The 20,347-nt window shown below is 22.3% G+C and overlaps 5 protein-coding genes across 5 annotated transcripts; 4 read left to right on the plus strand and 1 right to left on the minus strand. All coding sequences in view use genetic code 6, as the record gives it.

Annotated features, from left to right (window-relative positions):
- Nucleotides 1-783: 783 nt before the first annotated feature.
- TTHERM_00534080 (glycogen/starch/alpha-glucan phosphorylase) lies at nt 784-4,948 on the plus strand (the record flags this gene model as incomplete). Its single annotated transcript, XM_001024430.3, has 9 exons — nt 784-1,075; nt 1,757-1,985; nt 2,057-2,315; nt 2,722-3,372; nt 3,439-3,807; nt 3,877-4,077; nt 4,179-4,533; nt 4,586-4,814; nt 4,864-4,948. The coding sequence occupies 9 exons, from the start codon at nt 784-786 to the stop codon at nt 4,946-4,948; spliced, it is 2,670 nt and encodes an 889-aa protein (XP_001024430.1).
- Nucleotides 4,949-5,385: 437 nt separating this feature from the next.
- On the plus strand, nt 5,386-6,566 carry TTHERM_000534089 (transmembrane protein, putative; the record flags this gene model as incomplete). Its single annotated transcript, XM_012800102.1, has 2 exons — nt 5,386-5,785; nt 5,842-6,566. The coding sequence occupies 2 exons, from the start codon at nt 5,386-5,388 to the stop codon at nt 6,564-6,566; spliced, it is 1,125 nt and encodes a 374-aa protein (XP_012655556.1).
- Nucleotides 6,567-7,719: 1,153 nt separating this feature from the next.
- On the plus strand, nt 7,720-10,935 carry TTHERM_00534090 (exocyst complex component Sec10; the record flags this gene model as incomplete). The annotated part of the gene is made up of 16 exons (XM_001024431.2): nt 7,720-7,800; nt 7,853-7,925; nt 7,981-8,069; nt 8,142-8,234; nt 8,321-8,472; nt 8,523-8,763; nt 8,816-8,901; nt 8,956-9,163; nt 9,231-9,518; nt 9,573-9,657; nt 9,709-9,838; nt 9,888-9,965; nt 10,021-10,141; nt 10,192-10,505; nt 10,568-10,733; nt 10,801-10,935. 16 exons carry the CDS (start codon nt 7,720-7,722, stop codon nt 10,933-10,935), a joined length of 2,340 nt encoding a protein of 779 aa, XP_001024431.2.
- Nucleotides 10,936-11,243: 308 nt separating this feature from the next.
- TTHERM_00534100 (peptidase family S49 protein) lies at nt 11,244-12,751 on the minus strand (the record flags this gene model as incomplete). The annotated part of the gene is made up of 7 exons (XM_001024432.3): nt 11,244-11,385; nt 11,454-11,612; nt 11,809-11,968; nt 12,053-12,135; nt 12,209-12,269; nt 12,360-12,442; nt 12,687-12,751. 7 exons carry the CDS (start codon nt 12,749-12,751, stop codon nt 11,244-11,246), a joined length of 753 nt encoding a protein of 250 aa, XP_001024432.2.
- Nucleotides 12,752-14,137: 1,386 nt separating this feature from the next.
- TTHERM_00534120 (WD40 domain protein, putative) lies at nt 14,138-19,919 on the plus strand (the record flags this gene model as incomplete). Its single annotated transcript, XM_001024434.2, has 14 exons — nt 14,138-14,563; nt 14,612-14,719; nt 14,781-14,884; nt 14,989-15,160; nt 15,245-15,711; nt 15,779-16,082; nt 16,142-16,366; nt 16,425-17,080; nt 17,131-17,239; nt 17,307-17,608; nt 17,671-17,812; nt 17,982-18,359; nt 18,420-18,637; nt 18,689-19,919. 14 exons carry the CDS (start codon nt 14,138-14,140, stop codon nt 19,917-19,919), a joined length of 4,842 nt encoding a protein of 1,613 aa, XP_001024434.2.
- Between the last annotated feature and the right edge of the window lie 428 nt (nt 19,920-20,347).

Consider the following 20,347-nt stretch of genomic DNA (forward strand, 5'->3'; position numbering starts at 1 on the left):
CGTCTATTCCATTTTTTCTTGACTATTTTTGCATTTTAAAATTTCTTAGATATTTTGTCACAAAAATAAAATTCTTGCAAAAGTTGATGAGTATTAATTATGAATCTTATTTGAAATAACATAACAGTAATGTTGTTGAATTAATTGAGTGCAACCTGTCCTTATTAACATGCTTTTAAAAGGTAATCACATAAATATTGTAGTACAAGGATAGGGACGTAGTTCTTAATACAATATATTCCTCTTGTGATGGAATTCATTAATTTAATTAAATACGGTATAAATTTTTGAAAGTTAAACGTGATGATGTAACTAAATAAATTTATTTGCTTTCAAAAACTGCTGAATGCATAAGATTTTTTAAATAATAAATAAAATATTAATATACAAAATAAATTAACAAATCTTTTGCTATTATTGAAATTAGTAAATAGATAAATCATTATCGATATAACAAAAAACATAAAGCCTAATCATAGTAAACAAAGTAGACTTTTTAATCTTAATAAATTATATATTTTCTCCCTTTAGTAAATCATATTATCATAACCAAATAAACAAACATAGTAGCATATAACCTATCTATCATAATTTGAATTATAATAACTTTATGAATTAAGATATATAAGGTTATTTATTATTTAAAAAAACACTGATATTATTTTATATATTATAAATTGCAATAAAATTCAATAAATCTTGAATAGATAGATAATCACCAATCAACATTTGATACTGATTGATATTTTATTTATTTATAGAATAAATCGCAGGTGAATAAAAATGGAAAACACTGAATAATTCTAACGCTTTTCTCCTTAGAGACGTATGTCCAGAAGGCTTTCTACTGGTGGCAGAAATGACTCCTTTAGCTCTCTCTTCAGACCTGAATTCGGTTCTTAGAATAGTCTTATATAAAATGAAAAAATGTGGAAGCTTATGTAGTCATATATTAAGAATGATAAGGAAACTATCCAACAGTCAATTGTGAACCATGTTGAATATACTTTAGCTAAGACAAGATTCGATTTCTCCATATTCCATGCCTATCAAGCCATATCTCACTCTGTTAGAGGTAAAATATTTATTATTTATTTCTTTTTACCAAAAATATTCGTCTGAATAACACATTAGCACAGACTATAAATTTAAATTTTATTTTTTTCAAACAACACAAATATAAGTAATGAAAATTATCTTAAATTTTGATATGCCTTAATTAATATATTATATTTTCCTTATGCCTTTTGCCTACCTATAATCTTACAAAATCATTTTTATTTTATAATCTTCTGATTTCATCTTTTTAATCAAATTGAAGGTTTTAATATTTTTTTTAAATAATGAAATTACTACTTAAAAACTACTTTTTTGCATATACCAAATTAAATTATGAATAAAATTATTTTAGAGAAACAACTTTTTGAGATTGTTTTTGAATTTTGATTTGGAGATAGATATATTTTTAAATAAACTACCATATAAGTCGATAATGCTTATTAAAAACGTTTCTCCTTTTATTATTGGTTGAATGTACTATTCTTAATTATTGAACTTCTCCTAATCTTATTATTCTATAAATTAGACAATTTATTGTTAAGAAATAAGATTTGCTTTTGATATTTTTTAATCCAGCAAATGAATGAATTAATACTTATATTTTGATTTTAATGGAATAAATTAACAAAATATAATTTATTTGTTTAGGAAATATAATAGATTACTAAGTGAATCAATTATTTTAATAAAAAAATAGATAGACTTATTGAAGCTTTTAATGATACCGCTCAGTACTTCACTCATCATGATTGCAAGCGTGTATATTACTTGTCTATAGAATTTTTGATGGGTAGATATCTTCAAAACGCTTTAATCAATTTAGAACTAGAAGATAATTACAAAGAAGCTGTTTTAGAATTAGGATATAATCTTGAAAGTGTTTATGAATAAGAAGTTGATCCTGCCTTAGGAAACGGAGGTCTTGGGTAAATAAATTTATAATACAAATTCACTTAATAAGTCTTAATATATTTAACGAATTTATATTATAAATCAGTCGTTTAGCTGCATGCTTTTTAGATTCTATGGCAACTTTAAATTTACCTGCTTGGGGATATGGTATTAGATATAGTTATGGTATCTTTAGATAATTGATTAAGGATGGGTATCAATATGAAGTTCCCGATTACTGGTTAGATAATGGTAATCCTTGGGAAATAGAAAGACTTGATGTCAACTACCCTATTCGTTTCTATGGATATGTTAGAAAGATCCATGAAAATGGAAAAGAAAAATCTATTTGGGAAGGAGGAGAAGTAAATTAATTAATTATATTTAAAGTTAGTTGATCATAAATAAATTTGATGAAAGAAATATGATGTTATTTTTTAATAATTTGAAATTATACTAATTTTATTGTCTAGCTTGACCAATCATCAAATTTATTTGATAAAAAATATAATTTTTGTTAGCACAAATCTGACAGGTAGATACAAATTAAAAAAAAAAGAAGCAAAAATAAAAATAATAAATTAATTAATTAGCTTACTAGAATAAAGTTAACGAATAAACAATAATTTCAAATGATTTAATTTACTTTGATAAAATAATATTTAATTAAAATTAAGGCAGCATTTATTATTAGTCAACATCATATGATTCATATAACTCTAATTGAAAATTAAATAATTAGTTCTAATCATATCTAATTTTAAACAATAGCTTGTTCTAGCAAGAGCTTACGACAATCCAATTCCTGGTTACGATACCTATAACACAATCAACTTGCGTTTATGGCGTTCATTACCAGCCCGTGAATTTGATTTCAATTCTTTCAATTAGGGTGACTACTTCAAAGCTTTAGAAGAAAGAGAAAAGGCTGAGTACATTACCTCAGTCCTTTATCCTAACGACTCTAACTACTCTGGTAAGGAGCTACGTTTAAAGTAATAATACTTGCTTGTATGTGCTACTATCTAAGACGTTATTCGTCGTTTCAAGAAGAAGAAAAGAGATTGGAAAGAACTTCCCGAAAAAATAGCTGTTTAGCTTAATGACACTCATCCTGCTATGGCTATAGTAGAATTATTGAGAGTCCTTATCGATCATGAAGGTATTGAAATAGAATTTGCTTGGGAACTTGTTTACAAAAGTTTCTCTTACACTAACCACACTATTCTCCCTGAAGCCCTTGAAAAGTGGGGAATTGATTTACTTGGAAATCTTCTCCCTCGTCATCTTGAAATCGTTTATATAATTAACTTTATTTTCCTTGAAAAAGTATCTAAGAAGTTCCCTAACGATCATCATCGTCTTTCTTCACTCTCTATAATTGAAGAAAGTAACCCTAAGAAAATTCGCATGGCTAACCTTGTAAGATGAATTAATATTTTATATTTTTATGAGTAAAATTAACAAAAAAATCTTCTTTAACTAAAGTCAATTATTGGATCACATGCAGTAAATGGTGTAGCTGAAATCCACTCAAAACTTTTGACTACTACTCTCTTCAAGGACTTTTATGAACTTAGACCTAAGAAGTTCTAAAACAAAACTAATGGTGTTACCCCTAGAAGATGGATTAGATGCTGCAATGTTCAACTTGCACAACTTTACACTGAGTAGCTAGGAGGAGATACATGGGTTACTGACCTCACCCAAGTTAGATGCTTAGAGAATATGGTTGAAGATCCTGACTTTTAAAATAATTGGTAGAGAATTAAAAGATAAAATAAAGAATAACTCAAGTGGTGGGTAAAAGAAAACTGTTAAATAGACATTAACATTGATTCATTATTCGATGTTCAAGTAATAATTAATTGGTTTATAGCTTTTAAGTTAGAATATAAGAATTGACATTTCATTTTACAATAATAGGTTAAGAGACTTCACGAATACAAGAGATAATTCATGAATATATTGTATGTCATTCATCGTTATCTTTCTATTAAGAAGACACCAGCAGATTAAAGACATGCTAAATTCCTTCCTCGTACTATTATGTTTGGTGGTAAGGCTGCTCCTGGCTACATTAATGCAAAGAGAATCATTAAATTAATTTGCTCTGTTGCAGATAAAGTAAACATTATAATTATCATTTAATTTTATTATTGTATGTTTAAAACTGCAAAAATTAAATAAAGTAAGCATATACTAATTATTAAAATTAATAAAAATAGGTCAATACTGATAGCGAAATTGGTGATTTAATGAAAATAGTTTATCTACCAAATTACAATGTATCAAATGCTTAAATTATCATTCCTGCTACTGAATTAAGTTAACATATCTCAACAGCTGGTTTGGAAGCTTCTGGTACTTCTAATATGAAATTTGTCATGAATGGTTCCTTAATTATAGGTACTATGGATGGTGCTAATGTTGAAATCGCTGAAGAAGTAGGTAAAGAAAATATGTTTATTTTCGGAGCTTTAGTTGATGAAATAGAAGGTTTAAGAAATCATATGAGAAATACTGAACCAAGCCAATATTTCCCTCCTGAACTTAATGAAGTTCTTTAAAAAATTGATGAAGGTAGCTTAAACATACTAAAATAACTTGCATTTAAATTTATTTTTCATAAAAGGATTTTTCGGAGCTGTTGATGAATTAAGAGAACTTATCAATACTATTAGAAATAGAAATGATTATTACCTTCTTGGTGCTGACTTTAAGAGTTATTTGGAAGCCCAAAAAAAAGTTGATGAATGCTACAAAAACAAAAGTTTATGGACTAAAATGTCAATTCGCAATGCAATTAGATCTTCTAAGTTTTCATCAGATAGAACAATCTAATAATACGCAGACGAGATTTGGTAAAATTTTAAGTAGTAAAATTAATATTAATAAATTATAATTAAAAAGGGGTGTAAAGGCTTTCTAAATTCCAAATCCATCTCAAAATGCAAGAGAGAGAGTAAAAAGCTACGACAATGTAGCTGCAAATTGAAATAATAGCAGAATTACTTAATGCTAAAGATTAAAATTATTCTATTGAATGTATTTAGCTAATTTAAAAAAAATTAAAATAATAAGAAATATTAATATGTCTGTCTAAGTGTTTTGTAATTAATTAGTAATTTCTTAATTAATTCTCACAAGTTTTCATTTCAAAATCTCTTTATTTTAAATTAAATTTATTATTTCAAACAAAATAAAGATATATTTTAAAGAAATAATTTTTATTTTAATTTGTTTTTACATTTTTAAAGGAAGCTTCAAAGAGTTTTTCATAGTAAATTTTTTTAAAATACCGTAAATTCTTACATATAAAATTAAATCTTTGTTTCTTATTATTAGCCAGTTAAAAAAAATAAATTGAAATTCTGGTAAAAATTTTAATGAATTATTAAAAAAATATTCATCTATGTATGTATGAATGAATGAATGTATATTTATTATTTCTTATAAATTTTAGTGATTACTTAAATAGATTTGTAATATTTTGCAATATTTATTTTTTTATTAAAAATTTCAACTAATTTTAATAACTTTAAAAACATCTCAAAGTGTTTGTTCAATATGAATGCTTTTTCTCAAAAGTTAACAAGCTGTATTGATTACTTAAGTGACCCTATTAATGGAGAAACTAACTGCTGTTGTTGTTGTTTAAAACTCAAACCAATGAACATTGTAAAAATCCTAGCTTTATAAGATATTCTAATTTCGGCAGGGCTTATTCTTGTTGGAATAAATGCTATATTGTAAATAAAAATATTTAATTACTACCTTTAGTTATTCTCAACCAATAGCTTGCTCTATGGAATAGTTTTTGTTTCTTCAGGAGGTAAATTTATAATATTTGGTTATTAATTCTTTACAAAATTTTATTTTAATGATCAGGTGTGATTATAGTGAGTTTGTTGGTTTTTTATTTAGCTAATCGTAAGAAAAATTTAAAATGCTTTGGATTATTCTATGTAATCCTACGTATAATACTTTTTTTAGCTATAACTGCATATAGTATCCTTCTCCTAATTTGTTCTTTAAATACTACCAGTTCTTCAGACCCTATTTATGGTTTTGATTCTATTACTAAGCTTAATGTGCAAGATTAAAAGGGTGAATACTATGGAATATTAGCAGGTATTATAGCTTATAGTGCTCTTAACCATTTCTTTTCTTTAATATTATTTCTCAGCTTTAGATATCTAAGTGAAGGTTATGAATATGAGAGAAATATTAATATGAAAGACAAGGAGATAAAGTAAACATTTGCTCCTGAATGGTTCAGAAATTAAGAAGTCTAAAAAAAAAATAATTTAATTAAAAATCAAGAAAATTAGGATCAAAAAGAAATGCTTATTAATTAAAATAAGAAAAACAATGACCTAGAAATAAATAAAGATTAAGGATTTGTGGATACAAAAGATACTAAGCAAAAAACTAAAATTAGTAAGAACAAAGTAGTTCCTTTAAATAATGATTAAAAGGTTAATGATGATGATATCAAATCTAAATCTACTAAATTAATTATACATGATGAAAATGATGCCAAAAATTCAATGAAAATTATAAATATGGATGGTATAGGAAGTAATACATCAATACACCAATTAAATTAATGATTAAATACTTTAAAAAATTATATTAACTAATTAATAACAATACTTCTTAAATCTAATTTAAATTAAACAAAAATATAATATATTTATATTAAAAAATATTTATTAATATTTATAAAATAAGCAATATTCTAATTGTTTAATTTTTATGCTATGACCTTAAAATAACTTCAGAAAAGAAAAGAAAAAATTATTTTTAGATTTTTATTTATTTTAACTTTAGAAAATCATTTTTTATAAATTAATCAGCTTTTATAAATATTTTTATTATTTTTAGCAAATATTTCATTTTTAAAACTCAATTTTGCTTTTGTTTAATTATATTTTAATAGGAATATTTACTTTTTTTAATTTTTCATCAAATGGAAATTTATTACTTTTTAATATAAATTTACATTTAGTTTTAATAAAAAAATAAGACTTAATTAGATTTTACTAAATTTTAAAGAAACATTTACATTTTCATTCAATTACACAACTATAAATCATTTTTGTCTGATATTCATAAAAAAAACAAAATCTTTTTTAATTTATTTTTTTTAGATATCTGATGAAAGATTAAATTGATACTTCTTAAATATTTTTTTAAAACTTATCAATTATGTATAATATTTTTCTTTAAAAGTTTTATTAATATTAATAAATTAATAATATTCTACTTCTTCAATTTAATAACATCGATTTAAAATAGTTTAAGATAAAATAAATGATTTTTTTTAATTTTTATTTACTTTTACAATGAAAATAATTTTAAAAAAATAGAATCAGCTTTTATTTTAATATTTTTGTTATTCATTTTTGATGAAAATTCATTTTAAAAATTCAATTTAAGCTTGATAAAAAAATTTTTAATAAGAATATTTACTTTTTGATTGATTTTTGTTTGTAGATATAAATTTATAATAAAAATTTATAAATTAATTTTTATGATAGAAATGCTACTTTTTAAAATATTTTATTGTACATTAATAAAAAAATTATGATGTAAAAATCTAATAAATTTAATTAGTTTTTACTAAGTTTAAAGAAATTTTTATATTTTAATTAAATTTTAGAAATACAATCGTTTTTTGGCTGATATTAAAAAATAATCAGAATCTTTTTTAGTTTATTTACTTTTAATATCTGATAAAAGATTAATTGAAAGTTTTTTGAAATGCAAAAATAATAGCAAACATAGTAGAATTAACAAAATTCTAATTTATAAAAAGAATTAGTTAACTTAGAATCTATTTCAGTAAAGAAATTTTGATTTATTGCTTTTTATTATAGTAATTTATTTATAAAAGAGTGAAACATTTTAGGCAAATAAGTTCTTGGAATAGTTTTTTAAATAGTAGAGATATAATTTGATAAAGATAGGTATGTATATCAAAAATTTTCAATCTTTCATAGCTTTATCAATACATAATAATAGATAATCTTGAAGAAGTAGATAAGAATGTCAAAGATATCAGCTAAAATTTAGCTAAAATGGAGACTGTTTTAACAGAAATGAGCAATAAAGTAAATTGGTTTTACATTTTTAGATAGATAGATAAATAATTAATTAAATAAATAATAAAAATAACTTAAAAGATTAAAGATGAATTAAACACTTAACTTTATGTAAATAAAATTAAAATGGACTATTAAGCAAATAAAAAAGTGCAAATGGAAAATGAATTTAAGGTATAGATCATTTAATATTTATGCAGAATTTATAGCAAATGTAGAATAAAATATAAATTGAGCATTAAAAAATTTTGTAAAAATAGAATTTAAAAACAGTATACCAATAGATTGAGAAATAATTATCGGTGCTTAGTAATCGTAATCCTATCGAGTAGCAGTTAAGAGAAATTAATCAAGAAAAAGATTAAGTCGTTAGAACTAAATAACTGATAGAGCACTTTAAAGCTTTTAATAAGTAAATAATTTTTTTATTGTAAAGCTTAAAGTAGAAAAATATTGTTTTAGAAAAAACTAAGAAGATCACCCTTAAATGTACAGATAGGTTATTTATGAGAATAAATTAGAAAATATAGAATTAGCAGCAAAGAATATATTGATATTACAAAAAGTTTGTTCAAATATGAATAATACAGGAGAGTACAAACTAGCTATTGATAACATAAGGGATATGTTTTAAAAATTTGAAATAAAAATCGAAAAGAAATTTAAAGAGTTTTATTGGTTGTTTGATTCACCTAACATGGCAGTAATTTTTAAATTGAATTAATTAAATAATAATTAAATTGAATATTAAATAGAGATATCTTAAAATTGTTAATCTATATGATATGATTGGCAAGGTTGCAGAATTTTATATTGACTAGACTCTAGGAGAACTTAAAGTGTAAATTGTTTGTTTAATTTTTATTTGTAGTTTTAAAAGATATTTTAAATGCAGTAACCAAGATTATAGTCTGTAAGGACCTGAGAATATAAAAAGAGAGATTAAAAATCATTTAGACTTGCTTCATGTTAGATTTAAAAAAGCTTTATAGGATGAAAATAAAGAGGATGGAGTGAAGAATTCATTTTGCATTTAGGAAATATTTGGTGGATACAGTAGCGACGTTCTTAAATCATTTATTTGCTATAGTTTTGATGATATTGTAATTTAATATCAATTAATGAAAAAATATATATATATATTATTTTTCTTTTAAATTTACAAAATAGATGGGGAAAATCGTTAAGCAAATTCTTAATAATTTCATAAACAATCCTACCTTATACCTTTAATACTTCTAATTTCTTTATGAAACGATTTAAGCTCAAGTTAATAAAATAGATCAAATTGAAAGCACATTGAGTTCTCAAGCTAGTGAATTAGCTAACTCCTTTTTTATATCTTTATTCCAGGAGTTTTAAGAAAGATATTTTGAAATAGAAATAAACAACTTAACATGCATTATTACAGATAATTCTAATAAAGTAATCGAGTTGATGTAAAGATCTAAAGATTTTGTAAAAATTAAAAAATTTTCAATTTAATTTAATTTTCAATTTTTTTGTATTCAGACAAAAGAAAGAGTGAAAGGTGAAATACAAAAATGGTTTGAGCATCTTATATTTGATAACACAGATAAAGATTCAGTTAGGTTAAGTAGGTTTTAATTTTTTAATTTTGATTTTAAAATTACTTTTAATTTATTAGCAAAATCTGAAATGGCCCATAGACTAACAATAATGAAAGACATACTACATCAAGAATATATTGAGATTATATTTACATCTGTTTAAGAATCATTAAATAGAAGTGAAAAGATTTCATTAAAGGAATAAAAGTATAAAAAAATTTTAATTTTAATAATTATCTAAATTCAAATAAATAAGGATAACAAATAAGTGCCACATACTTGAATTATTTTTATCACATTTCGGAACCAATCTCATCTCTACTCTTATTGAATAGTAATTAATTTAAAATTATATTTGGATTAAATAAATAAATAAAAAATAATAATAGCACAATTCACACAGTTCCAAATTTAAACAGAAAAACTTTGCTTAATGCAGATTTCTTTGAAGTCATTCCTTAATTAAATATTTTAGTAAATAGAATGGATTTAATCTTCTCACAGTATACGGTAATTCATAAATATAATATTTGATTATATACATTTTTTTAATTTATAAGAAAAACAGCTTTGAGAACACTGAACTTCGTTAAATAGTAAAAAAGAAGGAGGAAATAATTTCGACTTTAGAAATAAATATTTTGAAATCCATATAATGCGCTCTAGCTTCTATTTTTATAAATTGTAATAGAATTTTAAATGATAAATAAAAAAGTAAAGATTTTATAAAATCTACTGATGCTTTACCCAGTCAAACTACAGCTTGTACAGAATTTATTGCATTTCTACAGGTTTACATTGAATCTATCAACTAAAGTTAGTCTAATTCAAATAAAACTAGAGTTTTAGAATCTATAGGGCTATAAATAATTTCGTAATTAATTATAAAATTTAATTTCTCAGATAAGATTAATTTATGCTTTTATATAAATACAGTATCCTAATAGATCATTTTTCAAAGTACAAAGTTAGTTAACAAGGAGCAATACAATAGTTACAAGTAGATTTAGCTTAATATGAAAAGCTTATTATTCAAAATTTCAACTACTTTGAGGTTCTATAAAAGTTTGAACAATTAAAGATTCTTATAAATATATTCAAGGTTAGATTTTCTGAAAAATATTTAAAATAAAAAGTTGATAATAAATTTATTAAAATTAAAATAATAGATTGAAAAAAGCAATTTAGATTAGTACATATAAGAAGAATCTCTATTTAAGTAAATAGATCCTGTAACAATCTAAAAATACAGGGATAACAGATAAGATTCATCTGGATCTTATTTGCATATGTTTATGAAATGAAAATTAATACTAGTTATTTTTATTTAGTTAACATCAAAGTATTTTATGAAAATAAATTTTTGTAAGACAGACATAATAAAAATCAATAATTAAAAATTAAATTATAAATTACTGTTTTAAAATGATAATTATATTTATCAAATTAGTTAATTTTATTTTATTAATAAATTAAAAATTTTTTAATGTGAAAGAATTAAATTGATTATTTAAATGAATTAAATGGGGTATAATTGTTTGATTAGAAGTAATTGCTATAAGAAACGAGTGTATAAAGTTTAAAATAGAAAATAGTAGATACTACTAATTCATCAGATAAATGAATTAGAAAATAATGTGTTGCTTTTTAATAAATTATTAGTAAATGATCCAGTGGGAATAGCATCTAAAATTTTGACTCCGTGATATTATTCATGAGCAAGTTCTTCAAAAGTTTTAATACCATCAATAAGACTATTATTATAATTTTTTAATATTTAATTTTGAAAACTAAAATAAAATTATTTATTTGTAATAGATACCCTATTTATTTAGCTTGTTCTGCTTCAATCATACCTTTTTCCAAAAGTTCTTTATTCACTTATTCATTAGATAATTTAAGATCATGGAACTTCTAAGCTCTTGTTTAGATAACAGAACTCTTTAAATCATATTCGCTTTCAAGTAAATAATTCTTCATCCTAAACAATAAATATTAGATAGAATTAATTATTTATTTTTTTAGAAAGCTTTATTTGTTTAATAAACTGTATAGAATTCAAATTAATTCTTTAAAAGATATTTTTCTTTGAATTTTTTCTAGCATTTATTTTAATAAAGTAGATTGATTTATTATTGCTTGGTTATTAGCGTTAATAATTGTTTATTATAAATTACCATTAGGCATCTTCTTATTTTAAATCTTAGAATGGGTTGAGTTTAACCTTCTTTTCACCAGCATGTACAAATTCTGCCTTCACATTATAATTTTCCAATAATCCTTTATAACCAAATCCTTAGTAGCTATAGCCAAAATCTCCTAAGAGTGAATACTTACCTTAAAAATACAAATAATTATTTTAAATACTTGCTAAAAACTCTAATAAAAGCAATTAATATTGTTTTTAAGTATTATATTTACCAGCAAAAACTTTATTTCCTGAACTTAATATAAGATTAGCACTATTTAAAACCATATCTTCAGCGAAAGTGTAAACTGGAGCACTTTTGATCATAATTTATTTTGTATTAATACATGATTATTTTGCGCAGCAAATTTATATATCTAAAAAAATACCTAGTTTTTTATGAGAAATATTTCAATGCAGTACAGATATTCTTTGCTTGGATAAGTGAACCTAGTTTCAATAAAAAAAAATGTGAATAAAACTAATTGAAAACTTTTATCTTAATTTTTAGGTGGACTTTATAATAAATGTATATTTTACCACCATGAGAATTAATAGAAACGGCGATAAGTTAGATATCATAAAGTTGTTTATTCTTAAAAGACTAATGTAACTTAATTGCTCTATTTATTTATTATTTAAATTTTAAAATATAATTTTATAAGCATGATATTTGTATTTATTTTTATTTAATGTAGGATAGGAATTATTTGAATAGCAACCTCTATTATTAGCATTAGAGATCTCAATTTAACTCAAATTAAGAAATAAAACATATTTTTGAGAGTTAAATAATCATTTTAGGCTTTTATTGAAATAATTCCTATTAATATTGCTTCTATAATGAATTATAAATTATTTAATCACAGTGCTTAGTCGATCAAACCGTAAAGCTTAACATGCAAAATTCTTTCCCTGAGATGGCCAAACATTTTTTTATTAAGTAATCTATTCCTTTTTTATTTTTACTAAATATTCTTATTTAATTAAATTTTGATTTTATTTGTTTAATGATTTTTTCTAACTCATTCTAAAAGATAAATAAATAGATAGATATTTACTTACTAATATCATAAAAAATGAGTATCAAAGATACAATCTTCTAAAAACTATCAGTCACAAAAATAATTAATTACTTTCAATAAATTTTTTATAAAATATCTTTTTTTATCATCAATAAAAATCTAAAACTTAAAATCAAATTTTTGCAACTTTAAAATATATTATTTATTTATTTATCATTTTAAAATTAATAGAATAAAATAAATTGCTTGATAAAGTTAAAGCTATGCACTAAATTTAAGATTTTACAGGATATTAAGAATTAATTATTTAACAAAAGTAATTTACTCTAAAAATATTTTAATTATAATATCAAGACTTGTCAAAAATATTTGATCCCTTTTATTCTCAATATAATATTACTCTATTCAATACATGTATTTATACATTAAGAAATATTTCTTAAAATTGAACGCATAAATTTAACTAAAAGATCAAAAAATAAAAAAGAACTCAATTAAATGTAGTTTATAAATGTATTTAAGCAGTAAACAATCTTCACATTATAAAAAATTTGTTAGTGAAAATTTTAACAATTATTTATAATTGAAATGGCTTTAAAAAGAATTATTTATTTAATAAATAAATAAATTAACAGAGTAAAGAAATTTATATATACATTTCTATACTCTATTATGTAACAATATTTATCAGGATATTAAGACAGTTATTTTAAGTAAAAACTAATTTGCACTAAAAATATTTACACCATAAAAACAAGAGTTTCAAAAAAATATTTGATTAACAAAAAAAACACTTCGCCAAAATACTATAAATAATTTATTTAAACAGTAAAAATTCATTATAACTCAAAATAAATTTTTAGTGAAAATTGTTACAACTATTTAAAATTTAAAGAGTAAAATATTTTTAGAAAAAAAAACTTTACTTATTACTTAACAAATTAATTTTTTTAAATTTATTTATCAAAAATGTTAAGAATTAAAATAATTAAATATTTAATGTAAAGTTAAATTACTCAAATTATTTTTAAAAAGAAATGCTGGCTCTTTAATTATGGTGAGAATATAAGAAAAGTATTTATAACAAGGGTTGGTTTTAAAAATTTTTATAAGCTATAAAAAGTAATGAACGATAATAACACATACATATAAAAGTCAACTTAACTTTTATTAATTTGTTAGATAATTTGAGATTTATAAGCATAATTAATTAATTAATATATTTATTTTTTTATAAGATTATAATTAGTTAATTATTGATTGAACATAGTTTGAAAATTTATATCAACTAAAATGAATCGACAAAAATTAGATTCTCAAAATAATTAAAATACCTAAGATAAAAACTAATTAGATGAAAAAGAATAATTAGGAGGCGATTTTGATGAATCTTTAACATAAAAAGTAGTTGAGTAATTATTGAAACAAAAAGATAAATAATCTAATGCTCCTTTAATTGAAAAAATTTCAATTAATTACATCATGAATACAATCGAAAAGGAGCATTTTTCTAAATTGGAAAGTGCGTTTTTTAACTATGGCAAGAAAGGAGTGGGCATTTTAGAATTTATAAAAATATTTTTAGAATTGAATCGATTCAAAACAGAAGAAAATATATATTATTTAATGGCTTTGGTAGATCTCTATCAATAAATTCAATAAAATATGAAGGAAGAAAGGAGTATACAGTTTTCTGATTTTACTGATTTTTACTATGAAGTAACATAATTATCATAAAACAAATAAATATGATTGATTTTTTAATAGTTCTTTCAGGAAAAGTAGTAAATTAGTGAATATAAAGTCCAAACATACTTAATGCCTCCTTAAAAAATAATTGATAGCAACTTCTAAAATCAAAGAGAAATAGATATAGTAATTTTATGATAACTTTTTATCTACTAAAAGATTCATGTTTAATACTCTAAATTATTAGGATCCACCAGTCATAGTAGGATAGAATGAATAAGATTTCTTGAGGCTTAATATAGAAACATTAAGGTTCGATAGCTTAAAACATAGGAGTGATAACAATATAAAGTATTAAAAACTTTTTAAATCATTTATTTTTGCTAAAGAACTTATAAAATAGAATTTTGTTTTTATTTAATTTAAAAATGAAATTTGTTTATTTTTATTAATAGAGGATACTATGCTGAAGATTTAGATTAAATGATCACTTTAGATTCTCTTAGTGGTCTTCTTAATATGTACAATACAAATGCATAAATTACACATCAACTAAAGCCAGCAAATTATTCAGTAGAACTCACTACAGTTATAGTTTCATTTGCTTATTCTAATTCAGAACAAAGAGTAAAAGCTAAATAAATAAAGATTATATTTTATTTGAAATTTATTTCATTTCCAAATTACGAAAAAAAAAATAATTTAATATAGATTGGAGCATCTTTAAAAGACTGCACCTTAGTTTTTTGGGAAAAAGGAGATAATTTCAAGTTTTAGAAATAATTTTCAACTGTACCTTATATTGAAGATTATTCTACTGATATATGGCATTTAGAGCAGTCAAAAATGTGGATAACAACAAATAGATTAAATTAAATTTATATATGGAATCTGATAGATGAGAAGCTGTCAGAAACAATCCAAACTAATACGTTTATTAAAGGAAACATAGTATAGGTTATGGAAATAACGCATGTAAAGTTAATCGCAATAGCTTCAGCTGATAAATAGATTACATTTTGGAATTTTTATAATAAATAAATGATGCTCTGCTTACCTGTTAAAGATTCAGGTATTCATAATTTATCATATTCATATCACCATCAAATGATTATTACTGCTGGCTATGAATAAATTATATACTTATACAGCATAGATCCTGTTAACATCGAATATAAGTAATTTGTTAGATATTTCACTTTAAAAGCAGGCTATTTATTTATGTTTCTAATTATTAATTAAAAGGTAGGAAGGTAGATTAATAGGACATGGTAGCATGGTAACAGCCCTATAATAGATTAAGAATACAGAAATGATAGTTAGTGCAGATGATTAAGGTGTGCTAAAAATATGGGATATTAGATCTTTTGGATGCTTATAGACTATTTAATTATTCATAAAATCAACTATTAATTAAATATAATACATGCCATAAAAATAAGTGCTATGTTTATTGTCATCAAGAGTTGGTTTTATCAACTTTGATATCAAAAGTAATTTAGAAGGTAAAAAAACTATTGAAAAGACAAGCCAAGAATGGCCAATAAATGTACAAATAATTCTCTTAAAATTCTGTTGAAATTAATTTATAATTTTTACTTTTAAAAGGTTGATTTTGATATGAAAAACTAATAAATAGTAGTTTGTACTTCTAAAGATGTTAGGACTTATGATGGCATGACAGGTAGAATGAAAAAATTAATTAAAGGTATTTCAAGAGAGTAGACGGAGATCACTAACTTCTGTTTTGTTAATTAATCAAATCATTTCATCATAACTGATGACAAAGGAAGTAGCCATTTATTTGAATACCCAAATACTTAAAATAAAATAGTAATAAAAATTTTAATTTCATGATTAATTAAACTTATTTAAAATTGATAATTAATAGAAACTTCATAGCCACTAAAGCGATATTACATAAATGAGAATAGATTTTAAGAATAAATTAATTATAACAGTTGCTAAGGATTCTTAAATTATTATCTAAAAGATTAATAAAACAGGATAAAATGAGCTTAAGAGAGTATTTAAAAATGCTCACTATGGTAAAGGAATAAATTTACTTGAATTCTCATATTATCATAATATGATATTTACAGGAAGTGATTCTAATGAGATATTCATTTATGACTATGAATATCTAAAGTGTATTGGCACCGTTATTTTACCAAATAACTAAACTCCCACTTAGATACATCTAATAAATGGCTTTTCCATATTATCTGTTTCTACAACGGACTCTTTCATATACTTAATACACATTTAATCTAACGAAAACTATAATTTAAAGTTCAAGTTACTTTAAATTATAGATTTATAGTATCCACAAAGAAATACTTGTGAGTATCTATCTTAGTATTTTAACTCAAATTTAATATCAAATATTCGAACACCATCAGAAAATTAAAATCACAATTAATCACAACTAACCCTATCCTATAAGCTGTCATCTAATAAATTAAGCTAAAGTATTTCTAAATCTCCAACAATGATTAATTATTAACATATTGATATTTCAAAAAGTAACTCAAGCATAGTCAAATAGTAATTTATTAAAACTAAAAAAAAATATATTTAAAATATTTGTTCATTAGAAATCAGAAAAATTAGTAAGATATTCAAGACCAGACATCTTATCCGATTAAACTAATAACAAATAATTCTAAAGAAAATAAACTATGTTTATATGTGGGACTAAATATTGTAAATAAATAATACGCAATATTTTATTAAACCAACATATTTTTAATAAATTAAAAATAAAATTTAGGGATAGATAGATCTATACGATATATCTTAAGTAATAGAAAAGAATAATATTACAATTAAACCATCTTATGAAAATAGCAAAAAAAACTTTAACCCTTTTAGAAATATTACTGAAGAGTTTAAAGTTTTTTCTGAAAAAGCAGAATAAAATAGATTTTCTATGTAGAATACTCTAACATAGAAAGATAAATAATGGCAAGATATACTTGACTCAACTAGTAATTAGACAGTAAAAATTAAATCTTAGCATGTCCATAAAGTATCTCTTAACTCTATGAAAATTATATCTTTAAATAGATAAAAGTATTTTTTAATTTATTTTCATTTTTAGTTTTATTTAATCAATTATAAATTCAAAATAAAAGCTATATTGTCACTTGCTCTAATGATGGCTACTTTAAAATATTTGATTTAAATTTAAACGAATAAACAAACACAAATGTCAATCATCCTTTACCAATGAATTGGAATTTGAAATTGAGTATTTTATCAGAGCAATAAAGAAGAGTAAATTATTTTTATCAATTTAAATATTTTAGGCTCTAGTTTAAGAGTTATCTGTAAATATCATAAAATATCTAATTCTTTAATTAAAATTAATATAATAACTTTAAACTCTAAAATAAACTTAAAATATGGAGAATTAATTATAAAAAATTATTTATTTATTATTTAGTTTTTCTTTACTGTAAAAATATTGGAACTTATGTGCAAAAAATTTGATTCTGATAAGGTATTCTCTAGATTAAATAGTACTAAACAGTATTTATAGCAAGTTCTCTAAACATCTATCCAAACTATCCAAAATTAGGAAAGTATAATGCTAACATAACCTCCTATTAACTTAAATCCTAAAAGCAAATAAGCAAGTAGAAAAAATTCATAGTCAATGGATTTAAATATTTTAATCAATGAAGAAAATACAAAATAATTTTCAAAAGTTATGACTATGAAAAATTTTTATACTCCAAAAGATATGTAATTTAACAAAATAAAGGATCAGATATAGACTTAAATTAGAGGGCCATCTTTAAAAGAAATGGAAGTGATTAAGGTTAATACATATATAAAATTTTTTTAAAACAAATTAATTTTGTTTTATATATAAATAAAGAGAATAAAGGAACTAAAAAATAAAGGTGAGGAAATGGAATAGCAACTATAAGATAAAGATGAAAATAATGATATGGAAGTTGAGAAAAAAATGAGAGAGTAAGAAGATAGAGAAAATGTTGTCTTTTTGTTGCCTTAATACAGATAAAAGTTGCTTAAAAAAAGTGATGAATTTTAGGATGCATCTGAGTTCCAAAAAAAATTAGAGATAAAATAATAGTAAAATATTTTTAATTTCTATCAATTCAAATTCTTATATTATTTAAATAGCTACTTAGATAAATAGAGACAGTAGTAAATGAATTAAATAAATAAGTTGTAGCATGGTAAAACATCAAATGAAGAATAAACAACTCAAATAACTTAGAATTTGTAAATGAACCGTTAAAAATCTTCTTTAAAAGATATAAGCACAAATTTAGATGTTAGGAATACATCATAAACCATAATTTAAAATAACATTAATATTAACTAAAGCCAAAATGAATCATTTAACAATATGAGCACAACAAATAATTTGAATTCTACTAAAATGCAAAATATTTAAAATAGTTATTATCATTAAAGTGTTAAAAAACCAATTTAATTTAAAAATTTTAGTTCTCAGATTTAATTATTATCTCTTCCTTCTATAAATCAATCAAATTTGGCTAATTAAACTTAGACAAATCAAAAGCAAATTTAAACAAATTAGCAATTAAATTAAAGTGTTTATCCATCAAATTAAAGCACACAAGCTTTTGGGCTGTCAAATTACCCCTCATAGTAAATGTTATTCTCAAACAATTTTTAAAAGTAATAACCTAATTAGTCTATTCTGTAGAGCTAAAGTAAAATAGCTACCTAGTAAGATATTAATAAAAGAGGTAGCACTAACTCTTCTCCTAGAGTTTAATCTGATTTCTTTAACTATGCTCAATAAAAAAATCTATATTAGGAAGGTTCAAGCAGATATTAAAATTAATTGAACGAATTATCCTAAATTTTAACAAATAAAAATTCAATTACTGGTGATATTTCTCTATCTTTAAGAGATGAAAATTGCCTTTAATAAACAACTCAAATAAATTAAATGTAAGCTTGTAAAATTAATTCTCAAAAAAATAAAGTTTAATTGCTGAAGAGAATGGAAGAAAGAAATAAGCTAAATGATATAATAAAGAACTTAAACTAGAAATTAGTTAATTCAAAACATTACTCTCAAAATAAAGTAAAATCTTAAAACATCTTGCCTTAAACTACTAATAACTAACAAAGTATTAAAAATACTAACTAAGCTAGTTAATAAAAAATAGAATTTTTATCTTTTTTTTAGTTACCATCCCCAAATAATAGCGAAATCGCCACATAAAAAAATATAGAATCATATAAAATCAATAATAACTTCAACACTAACACGAATAGGTAAAATATAACTAAATCAATTAGAGCTAGACAATTATAATCCTTAAGTTACAATCCCTCCCAAGTTGCTTCTATTAATAATTTATCTCAAATATGAAAAAATTTTTAAAAAAAGTCTATGCAAAATATACTTAATTACTTTTATTATTACTTATGTTTATTAAATGTTTTATATTAGTTTTTTAAAATAAAACCAATTTAATATTTTAACTAAACCAAAAAAATATTTTTACTTTGATTTTTATTTTTCAATATTAAAGCAGATGAAAACTAAGTAAATAAAAATGTTAATTAATACATTTTGTCTTATTTTTATTTAACTATGGATAAACTTAAAGAGAATCAGAAATCAACCTTTTTAATAATTTTTTGAAATTTTAATGAAGTCTATCTTAATGTATTAACAGTCAGAAATAAAAGTTTTAAATACTTTTAATAAATATTTCTGATATTTTAAGAATTTGTTTTAGAGATATTCTCTTAATTTTTAAAATTAGAAAGTTGGGGTTGGGGTTGGGGTTGGGG

The sequence above is a fragment of the Tetrahymena thermophila genome, assembly GCF_000189635.1.
Source record: "Tetrahymena thermophila SB210 genomic scaffold scf_8254385, whole genome shotgun sequence".
Taxonomy (NCBI): Eukaryota; Ciliophora; class Oligohymenophorea; order Hymenostomatida; family Tetrahymenidae; genus Tetrahymena; species Tetrahymena thermophila.